Here is a 19501-nt window from a genome sequence, read left to right on the forward strand (position 1 = left end):
GACACAGCAGAAGGGTCACACGCGTATGGTTGTATTTGACGCATCCGGTTTGGAGGCCTGTCGAACTCGGAGTCACAATCACCGCTCGTGGAACCACTGTCACTCGCACCATGCATCTTTGCGCGCTCGCGACACGCTCGGTAGTTGTGGTTTTTGAGGAAGAAGCGCTATTTTGTCTCCTATGTGGGAAAAAGAGGACAAGGCTCAGCGCCACAACAGCCACCCTCGGTTCTTGAGAGGAGAGGTGGAGAAAGGGAAGTGGCAGGGCAGGAGAGAGCGTGTCGGTTGCCCCCCTCTTGCTGGAGCATTCGACGTCACAGCCGTCGACAAGCGCACTGACGTGCAGCCGCCGCGCTCTCACAATCCACTAAAAATACGGCCAACTGCTCGAAATTGCGTGAAATAAACGCTGTTTATCGGAACAGTCGTGTCGTCCGAGTCGAATGTAAGTGTTTTCGTAGATTTTTCAAATTTTTGTTCAGTATCCGTTTAACAAGTGTAGGGAGACACCTTCAGACACAACGCTTTTTTTTTTTGGGTTTTAGGTGAGCTCAGTTAAAAAGTCACAGGGTCTCTTATGCGTTCACCGACGACGGCTCGAAGGCGAAAGCCATCTTTTTCTTCACAATCGATGTATTGATCCAACCCCGCCACCCTCTGAAAACTTCCTGCACCTAACGTGGTTTTGCACTGCCTCCAGGATCAGAGGCACCCCACATGGTTTTGCACTGCCTCAGTGATCGGCCCACCTTTGGCCAAGCTACGATGTCATGTGATGACGTAATAATCTGGTGTCACGTCACGTGGCGTTATGTTGACGTCACAATTACGTCACAGATTCTGTGGTATGTGACGTCAGATGACTTCACGGACCGGTGACGTGATTACGTGATATGGTGCTGTCATCACGTGATGATGAATATTTGCATCACCCGTGTTGTCCGCGGCGCTGCCGGTGGTCAATTTTCGCGTTTGATAAGGCATCTAAGCCTTTCGCCTTAATAGGCGAATAGACAAATGAATAAATGCACAGACGTGAAAACGTGCCTAGTGGTTGGATGAAGCGACGAAATATACCGCTGTAACGGTCCGGTAAATCAGCTTTACGCAAACAGCTACGCACATGCAGTAATATCGAACACGCGCGCTATAGAGTACTCCATTGCCAACGCGTTATGCCTCTTCTTTTCCCATGCAGGCATTGTTCGTCGTCGGCTTCTCGGCTGGCCTGGGGCCCGTTCCGTGGGTCCTCGCTGCGGAGCTCGTCCCATTACGCGGCACGGGGCTCGAGTTTGGAAGCGTATGCGCAGCCAACTGGGCTGGTTCTTTTGTGACGGCCAACTTTGTCGCTACTACTACCACTACCCGGATGATCGCCGTGTCCCTCTGGTTGTATGGGTTCATTGCCATCACTGGAGGGCTCATCAGCTTCGCCCTGCTACCGGACACGGACTGCATGTCCATCGAGGACATTCTGCTTATCGACCCGGACGAGAGGGTAAGAGAGCCTCGTTGTGGTCTGCTACGACGTGCGCAGTGGAAGAGTACACATATATGCGACTGACGAGGCTAGTTCGCGCGTATTCATAGTATGTGATGAGATTCCGTCTGTGATGATGGTGGGCATTTGAAGACATCATAACCAATGAACGGATAAAGGATCTTCATATATACACGCAGTTTCAAGAAATGTCTCCGAAAATTCTAAAACATAAAGTGGAATATTTGCCTGCTGCCGTCATAATTACTTCATGATTGCTGCTTTTTCCTACAGCGGCAGACGTCTTAAGATGGCGTGTCCATCTTAAAGGCCAACTCCGGCGATTTTTCGAGGTCGATGGACCTCAATGAAATTCGCTGGGTACGTTCCTTTGCACGTTCCCGTCACTTATGCCAAATTACGGGCTTGAGACATGCGCAGATTGTTTGCAAATGAATTTTAAAGATTGTCTGCAAACGCCCTCCTGGCTTCCCACAATTATTGGCAACATTGCGTCCGTGATGCCAGTAGTGGGAAGGCGGCGGAAGTGACGCAGCCGAGGGCACCGCTTACTTCGGCGCTTCGGCTGCTACAGCGAGCGTCTGCTGTGCACAAGGCGACAGACAGCGTTGGTTTGGCCGGCGCTTCGCTGGTCGTCCCGGCTGTCACAGTTTTCATACTCTGTGCCGGCATGACCGGCATGCCTTGCACGACTTCCGGTTCGTTCGTAACAACGTCTACGTCATACGTAGACAGTACACTCGGTTGGGTTTCGGTTTCGGTGTTGCGCTTTTTTGCTTATTTAAAATTATTCTCCAATTTGTCGAGTATTTCTGCTATCGGACCCGTAACAGGAGCGTCTCAGGAACATAAAAGCACCATTACTTGGACATGGCCAAAAAATCGCCGGAGTTGGCCTTTAAGGACACGCCATCTTAAGATGGCGTGTCCTTAAGATTTGAGTGTCCATTAACAACATTACATAAATGATCTTTTTAATTAGTGGAAACAGGCGGCTGTGTCAAATGAGAGAATTGAGATCCTTCCTTCGAGGAGCCCAACGTTACTTTGAGATGTTAGAAAAACGGCCTCTGGCAATTCATGCGGAGTAATCAATATTGACCAAACTGACCGGCGAAACCTAAAGACCGAACCACATGCAGCGTTTTTGCCGATGTTTTCTCGGCGTTTCGTTCCCCGGCATCACTCGGCGTCGACACTACCAGTGACCGTGGCCGAAACGTCCACCTCAGGACGTCCCACACGTCGACAGCGTCGGCGTCGACGCCGGAAGCAGTTTGATGGAAGCGGAACAAATGAGCGCGCGGCTGGCAGCAGCTTCCACCTACGTAATGGCGTCGTCGCTGCTGCCAAAATGGCTGCCGCCCGCCTCAGATCTATTAAGTCGTCGCCACGTCCTGTGTGGCCGCAAGTTTTCAACTGATGCTTTGACTAAGCTTGTTCCCTAGAGGCTTCGACAGCAAAGCGCTCGTGATATATTTAAACCGTTTCCGAGAGCCATACTCAAGTTCGATAGGCTTAGCAGGAATGAGTGTATTGACCGAATACGTAGCCTTAAGAATGTGCGACAACTTCAATCTCAGACGCCATATGTTACCAGTTTGTGGTTCTTCTAATCTCAATAGCTGGCGCTACAAGTAAAATAAAGAATAATAGACCATTCGGCGGCACTGTGACTGCTTTATCGCACTACAAAACGGCAAATCGGACATAAAAGCTATAATCAGGAATATTTATTGTTTGTCCATTGACGGAAACTGCGCACTGCTTTGCGAGGTTTCAGGTTCATTCCCTCTGGTTACAATGTGCAACGCTGGGCTGGCGCGGCCCTCGGCGCTTCTCATGTGGTTGGCCGCCCTCTCTGGCGGCGTTTATGTGACGGCGCCGAGAGATGCAACACCAAAAAACGCCGGCAAAAAGGCTGCATGTGGTTCGGCCTTAAACAGAAGCGCCGATGAGCGCAACTAGCAGACGACCACAATGACGTCACTGCACGACAACGATTGCAGTGGTGTTATTTCTTTTGCATTCGTTGATATGCGTGCATCATGCGTCCCATAATCGCAAGCGAAGCCAGTACACACTATGAAACATTGTTGATCGATGGCCGATAGTACGACGGTCGCTCATTCTAAACGTCTCGGATGAATATGGCTGTCGCGCTCTTCCGCCTTTCGGTTTCGCTTTCGCCGCCGTAATTTGTAAAATTTCATCACACTGCTAAAATAACCAGGCTCTTCGCAGGAAGGACTTCAGTTCTCCCACTTGAGCCGACCGCCTGCCGCCACTAATTAATATGTTTCTTTAATTACTGTGGTACTGGATGCCTCTAGTCATATCAAGATGTCTGCCGCCACAGAAAACGTAATTATGACGGCAGCGAGCAAATATTGCATTTTCTTTATTTTTGAGGATTTCATAACCCAGTGTGTGTGTGTGTGTGTGTGTGTGTGTGTCTGTGTGTGTGTGTGTGTGTGTGTGTGTGTGTGTGTCTGTGTGTGTGTGTGTGTGTGTGTGTGTGTGCGCGCGCGCGCGCGCGCGTGTGTGTGTGTGTGTGTGTGTGTGTGTGTGTGTGTGTGTGTGTGTGTGTGTGTGTGTGTGTGTGTGTGTGTGTGTGTGTGTTGTCCCCAGTGAGTGGCTAACCGGCCATTAAATCGCCTTATTACTGGCGCAGACGATTCGAAAGTTGGGTATGTTGGTGTTCGTATGTTATAACTGTACACGAGTACAAACGGCCTCTCGGGTAATGTGGTAAACACAGCAAGTGTGTTTTCGTACTGCCACCGCGTTTCTTCTTTCTTATGTTGTTTGCCAATTTTTTTTAACAGCTTCGTATTTAGTCTAAATTTATCTAAGTACTCAACTTTACAAAGTGGTGTATTCTCCACGTTTTGCAATGTCATATAGCTCGCTCATTCAGATAGAATTCGCTTGTGTGGCTAAGCGCTCTTGTTTACCGCTTTATTATAACATCAGAATAGCAGCTTGTAAAAGAGGGTAAAATGCTAGATACACAGGAAAGAAACAACGTCGCGGGCATCAGAAGGTATGCACTCACGTACGCTGTGAAGCGTAGGTTTTGGTGTAGAAACGTAGTAGTATTTAATAACTGGCTCACACTGAAAGTACTCCCGCCTTCTATAATCCATTTTCTATCTGCGCTGGTTCTTCTTACTCACCACCTTGGTAATTTGATCAGTTGCGCCTACTTTAAAAGACGCGCATATAACAGTATGATTAGTGTTAAATAATTGAACCACCTCCGATGTACACAGAAGGAATTGCTATGGAAAGCAATTCCTGAAGCGTTGAAGCACGAACGAACCTTTAATTGGAGAAGTGTATCCTGCATGTATTTTGCTATTAAATGAACAAAGAACAGTAGGGGAATGGATGAAAGGCCCTTTCTTTGTTACACACGACCATATGATGGGAGGGTGTTGTATTTTTAGAAGCGAAGCCGCTTTCGCGAGGAGCTGTGTCCGTCCTTCCTTCAGCGTCCGCTCCCCCACGTGCATGCGCCAACTCTCCCCCTCTCCTCGCGCTGCGCGAGGAGGTGGGGTGGAGGAGGTGGCGCGAGCGCTGCCTCCACTTCGTTTCTCCTCTCTCGTTTCTTTCTCTCCGCCACAGCTGTGCGCTCGTATGTCCTCTTCAGACGACGCGTGCATTAAAATGCACATTTGTTCATTCCCGGTTTTCCGAATTCGCGCCACTATTAGAGCCAACATTTTTGGTGCAACCGCATTTTATTTCATGTGGTGCCATCTGGTCAGCAATACAGGAAGCATACTACAGTGGAAGTCACGTTTTCCCGTTTTGAAACATGGGGTTATTCTCGTCTTCGATGTTATACTCGTGGCGTCCAAGTAATTCACAAATTGCTGAATAATCATCGAGTCATATTTCTGAACTGTTGTTTAAATGTTCTTAGGAAGGGCTTAGGAATAATTTCCACACGTCATGTAACCCTAAACGTCTGTAATTTTGTTATCACAAGCTGCTTTCTTCAAATGTGCATTAAAATGCACACTCGGTCTCAATAGCTGCTTTTTTCTGCGTATGTTTGCCAATCTCATGCGGTTCGTTGCGCTTTGGCATTAAGCGTTGGGGTTTGTTTCACCTAGCATTCAGTGATAAAAAATGTGTTCTTGAGGCAATACCCAGCAATGACACTTCGGACCTTGAATTGTCTGACGATGAGGCTGTCCCTTGCCCATTACCTATTGTCAAAAGACAGGTGTGGTGCAGAATTTCACAATGAGTCACCACGGAAGCTGCAGAAAGCAAAGGTCGGACCCCTGCCTCCTGAGCCAAGAAGAACTGCACAAGCAAGCCACGTGCCAGAGCTTGTAACTTAGGGATCCTCCTCGACGTGCCGACACCCAGAATGTTCTCAGAGATGAAATTTTCGCTGCATCACGTGCAACATCTTTCATTGCATCACATCTGCGCGAAACTGCTACAAGCAGTTTCACGGCAAATAAAGAGTGCTTTTCGCAAGCAAATGTAAAACTTTGGTATGGGCAAGTGTTGTTCGTTTCTCGTGCATTAAGACCCACTGTGCATTATAATGCACATATCGGTGTGCAAAAACTGTTTGCCGTACCATCGCAATTTTTGCTCGTGTAATAAGGTATGTGTGTGCACTCCAAAAATGTGTTTTGATTTCACCTGTGTGACCACAAATTTACTCGGGTCTCAGGAGGACATAATGCGGCGCGCGCTCGCTCCCGTTGCACTCTCCTTCGCAACGGCGCTATGGACGCTCGCGAAGGTGAACGTACAACGCCGTAAGTGTTGCACTCTCCTTCGCAACGGCGCTATGGACGCTCGCGAAGCTGAACGTAAAGGGCAACGCCGGCAAGCGAATCTCGAAGCTGCGAGGCAACGCGAAGCCGAAGCACAACGGAAACGAACTGGGAGGGGGGGGGATAACATAAGCGGTACACAACATATACACAACTCCACAAACAAATGAAACAAACACGGAAATATACAAAAGGAACAACAATGGAAACACAAGTGAACACCCAGCGCTGCTTCGCATCCCCACATGGTTCCCTTTAGAGGGAGATGGTGTAATTTTTTCATTGAAGCGTGGTTGTTATGAGATAAAGAATCTAGACGTATTAAAAAAATGATACGCATTAAAAAATCACGCCATATTCACGGAATGAATGATAAGTGGGCGAAGCTCGAGAGGGGGAGATCATCGGTAAACCGTAACTCTCCCGTGAAAGTTAGCCCATTACATCATTAGAAAGACGTAAGACTGTGCGTATATTATACAAAATCAACTTTTATTTTGTTCTTGTTCGTTTGTTGTTTCGTTTCTTCGTTTTTTCTTTTCATTTTGTCGTTGTCATAGCGGCTGGATTGCGAGGTCCCTTCATTATGGCGGCTTTATGGTCCGTGAAATGAAGCGAGAGAGGTTCTTGTACTGGCTGCAGTGGGAAGTTTGCAAACACTAAGTCTATGCACGTCCCTCGGATCGTGGCAGGTTGCATATGGATACATCTGAGTGCGTATTTGGAAAGCATGTGCTGCACGATCCAGTCATTGGCAATGAGGTCCACGTTGAAGTCCCCAACCAGCACAAACGGACGGTTCTTGTACTTGTTGTCGTACTCACGTAACGCAGCGTCTATAAACGACTTGACGTCCCCGATAGACAGGTTGGGTGCGAGGTACACGGTCATGACGGCGACTAGCAGACGGCGACTGAATCGGTGGACCGGTATTTCGACGCGTGGTGTCGATTCCGGGCTCGATTGTCGTCCGCGATGGAGTGCCAAGCATGAAGCTTACCCCGCACCTCCACCAGTGTAATGACGTGGGATCGACGAGGACACAGAGCACAACAAACAAACAGGCTTTATCGATCAGAGAAAGAACTGAAACGTCTTCTTCGTCCCTGCGCTGGGCCAACAACACTCGCGCTGCTTCGTTGCCATCACCACTGGCACATACGCGCGGCATAGGCGGTCACGTACGAGCTAGGAGGGACAGACCCACGGCTTTAGGAGCTTCGCCCCTAAAAATCTGGAAGCCGATGGTGACTGAACCGACAACCTGCGCATTACGCAAAGTTTGTAGTTTCGGCCTCCATATTTGAGTGTATATTGTCAGGTGGTCATGACGTTGACGAAGCCAGCAGTCCGCGTGTTCAAGACGAAACTCTTTATTTGGGCGAACTCGTGGACGGAAAATGAACGACACTCAAAGTGCAACGATATTGGCGCAGACGGTCGTCGGGCGTCGAATTATCTGCCAAGCGGTAAAGCTCCCCGATATTTAATGATGTGCCATCAAAGATTCCAGCGTTATCGCTGATCGACGCGCAAGTTCCAGAATAAACTCTAATATTCGCATTGTGCGCGTAACCTTATCGGAATGTTCTGAAATAATCGGGAAAGTTCCAAGCCATACGGGTGCGCTTTGTGAAAACGCACGCGTAATGGGCCGACCACGCGCCAGCTTTATAGAGAACGAAGGAGCTGGAGCTCCTGCGCAGTTGGCCGTGAGTGACTGTATGCATCCATTTTTTGCTAGCGAACACGCACAGAGGCCGTCATAGAAAGAGACAGGACAACCGCTAGACTTCAACTGATTTTTTAATCGACATGAAGGCCACAATACATTTCTTTGCGCACGCGCAGGTGCTACGTCACAGACAAAGACGATCGCTTGCAGGGGGTGGTTTATTGGCGATGCACTGCAAGAAGTGCGAGGGTTGTACCCCAGCATATGACGCCACTTATGTGATGCACGTTGGCGGGGAACAGAGGAAGGAGGGAAATAGTAGAGGCTGTCGAAATTCACAAGGCCGGTGACACATGTGTCAGCACCCCGTCCATCGCGTTGTCAAAAAGAGAACTGCACTATCTGTGTGAGAAGAAACCACGTGCGAACTGGCGGTATCGATAGGCGGCGGAGAATTTCTTTTTCTTTTGGTGGATAAACTTTGTCTGTGACGTGGCACCTGCGCGTGCGCAAAGAAATGTATTGTGGCCTTCATGTCGATTAAAAAATCAGTTGGTCTAGCGGTTGTCCTGTCTCTTTCTATGTCGTCCTTTGTGCGTGTTCGCTAGCAAAAAATGGATGCATACAATCAATCAGGGTGTCGGAACGAAATGTTTTTCATTTCGGTTTTAGTTTCGTTCCACCGCAAAAAGTTCCGTTCCGTTTCTGTTCGGGAACGAAAAAAAAAAATGTTCCGTAACGGTTCTATATAACGTTTTTTTTTTTTTTATGGAAAAATTTGAAGCTTAAGTAATTATAAAAAAAAACATTTGATTTGTGATGTAGTTATTTGCCTTCCTCCTAAGAAAGCGGGACAAGGGTAAAACACGTTCTTCAGAGGAGCGGAAGTAACTGTACGATGAATTCCTACCAACTAGCACAAACCAGTATACCCTTCAAAGTCATAGTATTTATTTTTTCCAAATTCAATCACGATTTTTAGTGGGCTCAGTGCTTTGTGTCAAGGGAGTGAGCACGATCTCAGAAGCAGCACGTCACTGAATGCACTCTGTGATGTGCGAGACCGCTGTTTTGATAAAAAGATTTCCAGGCCTGCGCGGAATGTTCAGCACAGTCACAGCGAAAGTTGGAAGAGCGGACTTTGGAGCCCGTTGTAGAGTCTCTTGGGGCAGCTGATACAAGTACACATGCTGGGTACCTACTACGCCATAAATCATCGTAATTTTTCTCAAGTACCGAAGTTCCCACTATGTCATTTTTTGTGATTCTTCGGAGAATCGTGGTAGCCGCTACATATCTGTAAGGCATTATGTGCGCTTTGTGCTGTGGCTGATGACGATGAATTATGGCTGAGCACTTTGCAGTGGGTGGGAAGCATGGAGGAAGGAGAAATGGTGGGAAGCATTAAACCACACATTCTTTGCGGAATTAGCATTGTGTGATGGCTGGTTGTCGTTTTACTCTTCTGCCACGCTGTATTACATATGTTAACACGATTCCTTGCCCGACATGACGCCTGTGCAGAGTATTTTTGCGAAGGAGTTATAAGCACCAGCGTGGCGCTGTGGTGGAAGACTCGACTTCCACGCAGGGGGCACGGGTAAAAATCCCATCCGATCCTATAAATTTGTTTCTCATTTTATTTTTTCTTACTTCACGTGATAGTGGTCACGGACACGGGCGGCGGCGGACAACTCTGGTGCCAAAATCAGCTGTTATGATCCCATAAGAGCGTTCGCTGTAACAAACTTCAGCGCCGACAATGCCCTCTCCACTTTGGCCTGCGTGACAGGCCCGCAAAAGTCCACTTGCGCTAATATCAACATCTCTGGTTGCCACTGTTTTCGTTTTTCGCACAATTTCAACATATCTTTGCTTTGTAATTGCTGCCTGAGGTACGCGTTAATACTGTACCCTGAGATATGCTCACATTGTATGAGCTCAGTTGTTCCGCACTGCGAAGTTTTCTCGTGAACCGAAAAACGATTGAAAAAATTTCGGTTTCACTCCGGAACGAAATAATAGATAAAGTTTCGGTTACGTTTTCGTTCCGGTCAAAAATATCGTTTTTTTTTCGTTTTCGCTTTTCGTTCCGTTCCGACACCCTGCAATCAATACCAACTAGCCCAGCTTAATGCATTATCCGTGAGTGACGTCTGGCGCGACCGAGCGGTTGCACGCAGTGTTCAGGCAGCCGGGCTGGTGGCGGAGCAGTGTATTTCGTTCGTGTTTTCGTTCTTTCGTGCACCACAGCGTTAAGAAGTGTGTGGGCTAGCGAACCAGGCGCGCAGCTCTGCAACCGGTTGCTGGGCAAAGCGCGTTTAAGTCATCCCTTCGCGGAGTTTTTTTTTTTTTTTTTGTTCGTCTTGGATAGATTAAGACCGGCTTAAACAGCTCCGCTGTTAAAAACTACTGCCAAGAACTCCAGTGGGCATTCAATGCGCATTGATGGGCTTCATTACCTATTGGCTTTATGTATGGCTGTGTGTGATAAAAAAAAAAGGTTTCATGAGCGCACCCATGCAATTGCTTGCATATGCCTACATCAGCCCGACCTACTGCGCATTCTTTTACCTTATTTCTTCTTGCAGGCTCGCAGAAAGAAGATACAATCAACGGACAAAGGAAAGCTTCATGCGCCGCCTGGTTCGGTACGGCACGCGCACATGAAGGAGACCTCGACGGCCGCCGCCGCGCAGCCGCAGTCGTTCTTAACGAAAAGCATGACGCCAGATAGGCGCTCGTCAGATGCCACTCAAACCCGATCGCAGGACTCGGCAGTCAAGAAGCCGCGATCATCTCGTAGCCGCACGCCGACCGAAGTTTTGACAGCGGAGAAGCCGGGGTCAGATGTCTCTCAGGTCCAATCGAAGGCGCCGGACGAAGTTAACGCGGTCAGCGAGCGGCGGCCGCGGGACATCGACTCTCGCAAGTCGCCTGTCGCATCCCAAAAGTCGACAGGGTCCAAGAGCAGCGCTGGTTCGGGGCGCTCGGGTCACGGCACCAGGAAGAAGAAGGGTGCCGAGTGAGATGAAGAATGCATCGCCACCTTGCATGCATCAATCGCGACTGGAAAAGCGAAGCTACAGCTTATCAGGCGCAGCTGCAAGGAAAAAGACGCTACTGAAGACTTTTTGAATAGCTTACGCAACCGGCCATTTCTATCCATTTATTATGATCTATCTTTTTGTGCTGTACCTGTTCATTATACTTTATAGTTGTGTCTATTGATGAGCTTATTATGCTCTTTAACACCAATATCATGCCAGATATTGCCACATCTCTTTTGACACATATCGTATTTGGTGGGTGTCCGTGTGTTTCAAAGGTTATTAAGTACTCATTTTTCCGTGTTACGAGTTCTTATGTCGTCTTCAGTGTTCTTGTAATACACGCTCAGTCTGGATCCTTCGGTTGAGCGGTGCAAGCTGTGTCTTGATGTAGCCCCTGATGAGCTATAGCGTGACACAGGACTCCACTCAGTACAACGCTGTGGCGTCTTTCTTCGCTTGGTAAACGCGGCACAGACGACCACGATTCGCCCATCATGGACGTGGGTTAGACACACCATATTATCGCCTGATATCGCCATCAAATTGCGGAGGTAGTAGCCACCATACAGGTGAGATTTATCTCTCTATTTTTTTTAAGCGCGGTAGCTTAACTTCTTGTTGACACGCGTGGGGCATGTCCGCGTGGGGCGTCCTCGCTCGCAATGAAACTGTATCCGCAACGCATAACGCTCCGTTCCCGATTTCGTAGCGTGATGCCAAATAACCCTACTCGTTATTGCGTGGTTCGATCATCTCTGATAAGTATCATTATAACATACGTATAGGTCCGTCGCTCAGCTACACTCTGAAATCTCATTCAGTCGCGTTTTTTTAGTTGATGGTAAAACACTGGCCAATGGCAGATGCGGTAACAGTACAGTGCGTAGTAATATGGCCACAAATGGCTAGAATTTCAGGCAGTATCATGAAAATTCAGCTTCCCATCAAACTTCATCCTGTCCGATGCGAGTGTAGAAGCTGCGTCCAGCTAGAAAGCGTCGTAGTTAATAAATTCCTCGTTGTACTCGATTTTTTTTCTTGTGGTTTCGTGTTCCAATATGGCTAAATCAAGGTATCTGATCTCGAGTCTTCTTCTACCTTACGGCCTTCCGCACTGGTGTGCCAAGGTGTGGCTGAGGCTTCTGTTCGCCGAAAGTCGCAGTTTCGTCGCAAGCAACGAATGTGATCGCAACAAGTTTGAACGTTATACGAAGTAAGACTACGAGCTCCTTCTCTTAGTATGGGACCTCGCGTAACTCAACGAAGCGCTGGCTTAAGAAAACGCGACCACTGCAGCGATCAAGGCGGCCTTCGTGCTGTCTGTGCATGGCTTCAACGCAAGCTTTGAGATGAGAACAGAACACGTGCAAAGGTGTGAGCCGTCTGCTAATCTCCGTACATATACGGAGCATGCAGCTGCGAGCTACGCGCCAGGACCAGTCAAAGTATGCTGTACCTGCCGGATTCGCGCGGCACTACCACCCTCCGGGAACCCTCTATGCGCCTCTCGCGCGTTCCTTCTACGCCTGAGCCACGATCGTCGGCAGCCCTCGCATGGTGTTACTGGCGCACGGAACATGCGACGTGTGGGGCTATGTTATCGATTTGGACCACTGGGATAGCCAAGAGGGGAGGGGGGGTCCAACCCCTCCCCCCCCCCCCCCCCGCTGATAATTTTTAATTTTTCATACCCGAACACATAGAAACACGCGCATGAACATATATAACCCTTTCGGCCCTGACGGTGTCAATTGACACCACCACACAAAACTTGGCCTAGCATCTTGGAAATGAAACCAAAACTGCCGATTCTTGGGGGAATACTTCTTCAATCATCCCCACTGCGATTGACACCAAAATGGTGACATGCTTGTGGAGCTGGGAGCCACAAAGAAGAAGAAGCTTGACTGAAGTCGTGGATGACGCCGAGGCGGGTCAGCTGAGGCGGGTAAGCGCCATATTCGGATCGACGTACCGAAGCTGTTTCAATGAGTATCACACTGAAAAATGAGACGTGGTTCACATTTTGTGTACTCTAGTGAATAGCAGAAAAAAAGATGCAATTTTTCTCATTTCGCAGCCGCTGAGCCCTGATGACCTAATTTGACGTCATGTCTGTAAATCCATTAATACTTGCACCACTGGCTCAATTTTTCGTTTTTGGTCTTCTGAGGTCATATCTATTAGGAAAACACACACAAAAATATCCCCTAACCAAAATAAAAAATCCAGGGCTGAAAGGGATAAAGTGTAATTAAACCCCCACCCCCATTCTCTCCTCCCCCCCCCTCCAAAAAAAAAATTCCGGCTACGCTACTGATTTGGACTTTACAGGGAACCCCACGGCGGACGGCAGAAATGCGCGTGCAGTGTTCATGTAATAAATGCGCCCGGAGTATTCATGTAATTGATAACGATATACAAAACGCCTTACGCAATGACTATTGGTTTGTGTTGTAGAAATATTCAGGCAATCCTGTCAGTGCACATACCATTGAAGAAGCCGGATGGCACATGGCAAGGGGCAATTACGAACTGAAAGCTTTGTTAATTGGGCGCCTGATGGGCAGATGTAATAGAAGAGTTTATTATGGTGAAGGGGATTTCAACTACGCTTTCTCGGAGAGAAATGAGAGGCCGATCGTTGTCGCAGTCATGGGCTATATTTGTAAATAGCGCGGGAGAAGCAACCGACGAGTACTGGCGCTCTCCTCGTCAGGCGAACTATGAACTACTAACAACTGTGGCAGTTGTCAGTTCGCGCTCGTCATGTTCATGTTTTCATCTGTAATATCCTAACAATAATTTTATATTATAAAATATGTTTTCTTCTCACACATCTCTGTCCCGTAGCAACAGTGATATGTTTTCACAGTAGGTTATTAAAGGGACACTGCAACACTTTTCCAAGGAATCTTCGAACGGCTTCAATAAAGAAGTTTATTGTCTCACGAATCAACTGCCGAAAACGTTTCTAGAATCCGTCAAGTACAAGCGGAGTTACAGGGATATGTAGCACAATGTGAGCGCTTTCTCTCTCCTCTCAGCCGGACGAGCGCGCTGAAAGCTAAGCAGGGAGAGATGGAACGTGGGAAAGAAGTTACATCACGCGCGTGATGACCTTGAGCCCTTTCTTTTCTTTCTTTTTTTCTTCAAACGCGTGGCTTACTTTCAGTGATATCGCGAGACAGAGAGGATAAAACGTTTATTTGATATTCTGTGAGCAGATCGGTGAGGGGGATCCTTAGTCCGGGATCCCATTGGCGCGGTGCGCGACCACGTCGCGCCATCCCGCAACGGCTGTGGCAGCTGTGGCTCACGATGCTCAAACTAGCCAATGACTGCGGACTTTGGGTTTATGGCGTAGTAATTTGGGTTTGTGGCATCACTGTTCGAGAGACGAGCGAGCAATTTCTAGCTGACTTGGATAACCAATTGTAAATTCCAGGCCGCGTGCGGCGCTATAACGTTTGCCTCACATGCTCTCAAGAGCCTCGACTACCGATCGGGAGTGTTTTCTGACCATGTTCAAAAGGTGTTGCAGGGCACCGCTAAGTGTTCGGGATTTTTTACGCTCCTATTGCTGGGCGCTCACGGCATGCTTAATTTAGGCGCGAAAGGATGCGCTATCAACATTTTCTTGCTTTCACGTTACACCGATATCTACCGTTGATGGCTCGATGCTTCAGGAACGTTCAGCATGTCATTGGTTGGTGCGACTCATGTTTAGATACTCCGAAAGAAGGAGAAGAAGAAGAAGCGCGAAGTGTGAGTATAGGCTTTTTGGCTTATCTTCTATCATACTGGAGTAATTGAAGTTTTCCTTATAATTTGTCGTCAATTTAACTACCAAGAAATATATGGAGGACTTTCGTTCCGGGAAGTAGGCTATCTATTCCGTTCTCAACTGCTATTTTCTTTTTTACATCGAGTGCACTGTATTATATGTCCGCCACACAAAATGTAAACATGGCCCTTTGTGATTGCCGTTAGTGGTTTATAAGTTCAAATACAGACTGCCCATAGTGCGTGGGGCTGTGTGAGTATGTATTTGTTTGTTGCTCCAGGATTAGACTGCATAGTATTGTGGCAATAACTTGAAAAATTGAAAACCGGCTACTTGGACATTGCAGCCTTTCGCTGCGCCATGCCGAGCTAATCCACTTGTCTCAGACGCCACTTTACATACTAATGTGATTAAGCTGTTCAATGTACTACACGGTCAGACACCACATAATTTAAGTAGAGGAGAGTTAAGAAAAAAATTGCGGAGTAGCCGTCTTCAAGCCACCTATTAAATATATCTAAGATTTTTTAGCACCGTGGTCGACAGTAATCTGGACCAGACATACCCGATGTTGTCAGCTATACTCCTTATATTCGCATGCTTTCACAGAGAGAAGGAACGGATGATAGAAATGACGAGAAAAAGCAGCAACGAGAAATATTTCTTCTGGTATTGTACTTTGCGTAGGTCAGTGAAAGTAAACGAAAAAAAAAAAGATGACCGTGGGTGATGACAATAGTACCGTCAACTTTTGCACGTGCTATGTAACGCATGTAATGTGCTCAATATGTGACAACACACATAGAACTGTCACGCTAGCCTCTAGCTTCAAGGAGAAGTATGAAAACAAAGTAACTTTCTTTCCTGCTGATCAATTTTGCTTTATAGGTTCTACACAAGTGTGGAGGTGTAGCGTGATAGCAATGAGTTAAGGCTGCATATTTATGGTTTAATTATACTCTAAACACAGAAGAAGTGGCACATGGTGATGTTGTCAAGAACTATGTTGCAGTTTGCTTAATCCCAAGAACACAACATATTCTCTTCTGGGACAAGGCAATATGTTGGTGTTCTGTGCACCTATGACGGGGGTAGCTAAAGGTGTATGACTTTGCATAACCGCAGAAGTCTGACTGTTGGATCTCTCTTTGCTGTACCTATCTAATCAATGCGCCTTAAAGCAAAAGTCCCATAACAAAACACTGTGGAGCTGGATCCTATGCTTCGTGTTTATCTTCCGTTTTTTTTATATAAACTTCGAGAGCCTGCCCTTAAGCATAGTACTACGCGATGCCATAAATACACATACAATTTTTCTTTATGTTGGAAGTCTAACAGTGAGCAGTGGAACGGTCCATGAATCCAGCGATCTAACAGAGAGTCGTCTAAGGTGAAACATCGTAATATTGTTGGCGACTTTTCAGGTGCGAAAGCACTCAATGCACGACCTTATACGACATGGCTTCGCCAGATCGAACGGAAATTAGGGACCGGAGAGAAAACACGGTTTTGCCTAACACAAAGACAAGCAAGTCCAGGGACCACAGAGGAAGCGCTCCCGCGGAGATCAGTGTTGGGATGGACTGCGAGGCACCAACGTGCCGCATCTGTTACCGCCGAAAGGCCACCGGACAGGGACCTCTTATTGCTCCTTGCTCTTGCCGGGGCTTAATCGGCTTTGCCCACAAGCGCTGCCTGGAGACGTGGCTGCGCGAAAAGGACACCAACCAGTGTGACGTCTGTCTGCAGCCCATTTCCGTGCGCAACAAGCCTATGGTACGTCGATCTCTTCCCTCGCGATTAGATTAATTTTATCTGGGGGCAATGAAAGCGAAATGCCCGCGCTTATATATTTTGTGTAAGTCTGAGCTATCCGCCCAATGTGAGTTGGACGTGGGAGCAGCAGCGGCAGCAGCAGCAACCATGGTAATAAATACACGGAAACTTTCGCAAAGAAAGTTAGCAAATCCGGCATTGGAGAAGTTGTGCTACTTTACGCTCAAATTGTTGCTGTCTTGACGAAGACAAGTCCACTTGTCGAAACGTTGACTCCAACGACACACGCTCTTCAAGGAATTTTCATCGCTTCAACTTTCCATCTTCCCCTGAACGTCTGCCTTGTAGTAACTTGCGTCTTGTCAAATGGTCTGTTGCTAGGTCGGTCTGGAGAATAAATTGGTGTGATTTCTATAGCATGCAGAGGCCGGTGAATGCGGCATAGAGCACTGAGAGCTTACTTAGCTTATTTAACGCTTCATCTTTTACAGACAGCCCGAAGGTGTACCTACTGCGGCTAGGCATTTGCCGTTGGCGTCGAACAGCTATGCCCACCAATGGGCCAGAAACAGCGAAACATTGCAACGGAGCGAAGGAGCAATGCCACTGCAACGTTCCTCACAACCTTCTGCGTAAAACTGGGGATGTAAACCCCTCAATATTTAAAATTACATTGCATTACGGCTGTGGTCAAGAGACATCGAGAAAGCGAGTTGTCGCTTTTCCCTGTTCTGTCTCACAAATAGTCGATTTTATCGTACACCATCGTGAAGGAGAAATTAGTTGCAAAGAAGGAGCCAATACGCGTAACCATACAGCGCTCCACTCAACAAGAGATTCAGCATGGGAACAGAGCACACATTTTGGGAACAAATATTCACGCGAGCATTGGGAACGAGAAGGGTAAATATGTTAGGCAACCTGTGAGACATTTATAAACCACGCATCAATTAGTCTCGATTCACACGGCCAGTGAGGCCGCTGATTCAGTTCCCGTACGAGCTTGAGCAATTCAGCGGCGTTGTATCGTACTGCTAGCACTCTGCGAATATGAGGGGCACAACAATAGAGTATAAAATAGGAGGACGTGCTTTCCTTTGGCATCTTACCAGTCCGCTTGTTCTCTGATTTCGTGGCTCTTTCCGCACAGAGTAGCATGCGGTACCAGTGAGGCCAGCAACAAGTTCTACTTAATATTGCTAGCAACAAGTAGGTGGTGATATTTTGTGGCGCGCCACTCCAGTACACAAAACCCTGTGAACTTCACTGGGGCAATTCATTTTTAAGGGAATCGGGATTTAACTGGGTAGCAGATACGTGACGTACCACGGCGTGTCGCTACGAGGGTTCTAGCGCACTTCTTTACGCTCGGCGGAAAAAGAAGAAAGGATCGGAGCGTTTCAGGTTGCTTGTTGAGGTATAAGGTAAGCAAAGATGATTGACACGTAGCGCGATCAGCCTATATTTTCACGCTGTAAAGCCGACGCGTAATTGAATGCGTCCTTAGATGGCTCACCACCCTCAAGTGTACCGACATGTTTGCGCATAGCCAATCTCAATTTGACCGCAGCTTTGGCCGTCTTGATCCCGTACGGTTGCAGCAGCCTGGACGCGAAATCATGGATACTATAACACACACATGGGATACCATAATTATGAATTGTACTTATCGCTGCGCTTCCAAAATAATGTCGCAGCAATCTTCACATTGTCGGCTTTTCCTTTTTGCTAACAGAGAGATGATTTTCCTTGTGATTCTGTCGTTGAGAAAACAGCGATTTTTTAAAAACTGAGTTTCCGTCTGTCTCTCTCTCTGCGTTCCAAGCTCCACGACCAAATGAATACTTTTGCAGCCTATCTGGTACTTCTTCCGAGACCCAAAGCACCGGAGAGACGTCGTGCGCATGCTGGTGAATGCGCTGTCGTGCCTAGGTGACGTAATGGTGCTGTCTTTCGCCTGGACCTACGCCAGCGGCTTTCTTGGCAGTGTCGGATGGCTGACCTACCTGTTCATCTTGGGTGTGCTGCTCTTCCAAACGGTCTTCTGGATGATGGTAGAAGTGATACGAATTGTGTAGGTACCTGTTGACAGCTTCAACGTTACTTCTTTTTCGGCAACAGTTGCTGAGCGTTGAAACGTATACAAACACAATGAGGCTATACTGTGAAGTTACTAAGTAGCATACACAAAGCTAATTTCAATCGTTCGTACGAATAAACGTTTATACCTGTGATAATTTTGGCATTCACTGCGAAGTTAAGATCGCAGCATTGGTAAAACATCCGTAAATATGCTCTTTGATGAAATAAACGTACAGTGTTTATAGCATACCGGCGTGAGAAAGTCAATAATCAGAATGCTTTTAACCAGTGTCCATTTCCTAGCAGTCTGTCTGGTGGTATACAGCCGGCCTGCCTGTCTAACGTAAGCGATTCATTCTAGACATCAAAAATAAACTATTGAAATATACAGTGGACAGTCTCAAGCTTTCAGACATTTGCTGCTATCTGCGAGTTTGTTTCTTACCCTTTTCGCGGCTACAACGCACTCTTATTTGATCTTACTTACACTGAATGTCCTAACAACGGAGTTCTAACATATGGGGCCGAAACATGGAGGATAACAAAGCAACTAGAGGAAAAGTTGAGAACCACGCAGCGTGCAAAGGAACGAAGAATGATAGGAGCAACATTAAGAGATCGGAGGACGGCAGAATGGGCCAGGAAAAAAATCACACCATCTCCCGCTAAAGGGGACGTGAGGCGATGCGAAGCAGCGCTTCGGCATGTAGAGCCCGTGTTTCAGAGGGGGAGTGGAGAGGGGAGGGAGAGAGGGAAAGAGGAGAGTGGAAGTGAAGAGGGCAGGGGAAAAGGGGAGAGGGGAAGGGGAGAGAGGAGGAC

General features: G+C 47.5%; 2 protein-coding genes across 2 annotated transcripts in view; both read left to right on the plus strand.

The window, feature by feature from the left end:
• LOC119388868 (solute carrier family 2, facilitated glucose transporter member 8-like) overlaps positions 1-11075 on the plus strand; it is a 36488-nt gene extending 25413 nt beyond the window's left edge. Inside the window, exons 7-8 of the mRNA XM_049415272.1 lie at positions 1199-1498; positions 10576-11075. Of these exons, the coding sequence (XP_049271229.1) occupies positions 1199-1498; positions 10576-11013 (738 nt within the window). The 3' untranslated portion in view covers positions 11014-11075. The remainder of the gene's footprint in view (positions 1-1198; positions 1499-10575) is intronic.
• A 5327-nt stretch (positions 11076-16402) lies between these two features.
• LOC119391389 (E3 ubiquitin-protein ligase MARCHF2) lies at positions 16403-18678 on the plus strand. Its single transcript, XM_037659071.1, has 2 exons — positions 16403-16600; positions 18454-18678. Exons 1-2 carry the CDS (start codon positions 16403-16405, stop codon positions 18676-18678), a joined length of 423 nt encoding a protein of 140 aa, XP_037514999.1.
• Positions 18679-19501: the final 823 nt, after the last annotated feature.

The sequence above is a fragment of the Rhipicephalus sanguineus genome, chromosome 4 (genome assembly GCF_013339695.2).
Source record: "Rhipicephalus sanguineus isolate Rsan-2018 chromosome 4, BIME_Rsan_1.4, whole genome shotgun sequence".
Classification (NCBI taxonomy): domain Eukaryota; kingdom Metazoa; phylum Arthropoda; class Arachnida; order Ixodida; family Ixodidae; genus Rhipicephalus; species Rhipicephalus sanguineus.

Coding starts and splice junctions, on each gene's coding strand:
- LOC119391389 (XM_037659071.1), top strand. CDS start 16,403: ATGGACTGCGAGGCACCAACGTGCCGCATCTGTTACCGCCGAAAGGCC. Junction 16,601..18,453: donor CCGTGCGCAACAAGCCTATG/GTACGTCGATCT, acceptor ATACTTTTGCAG/CCTATCTGGTACTTCTTCCG.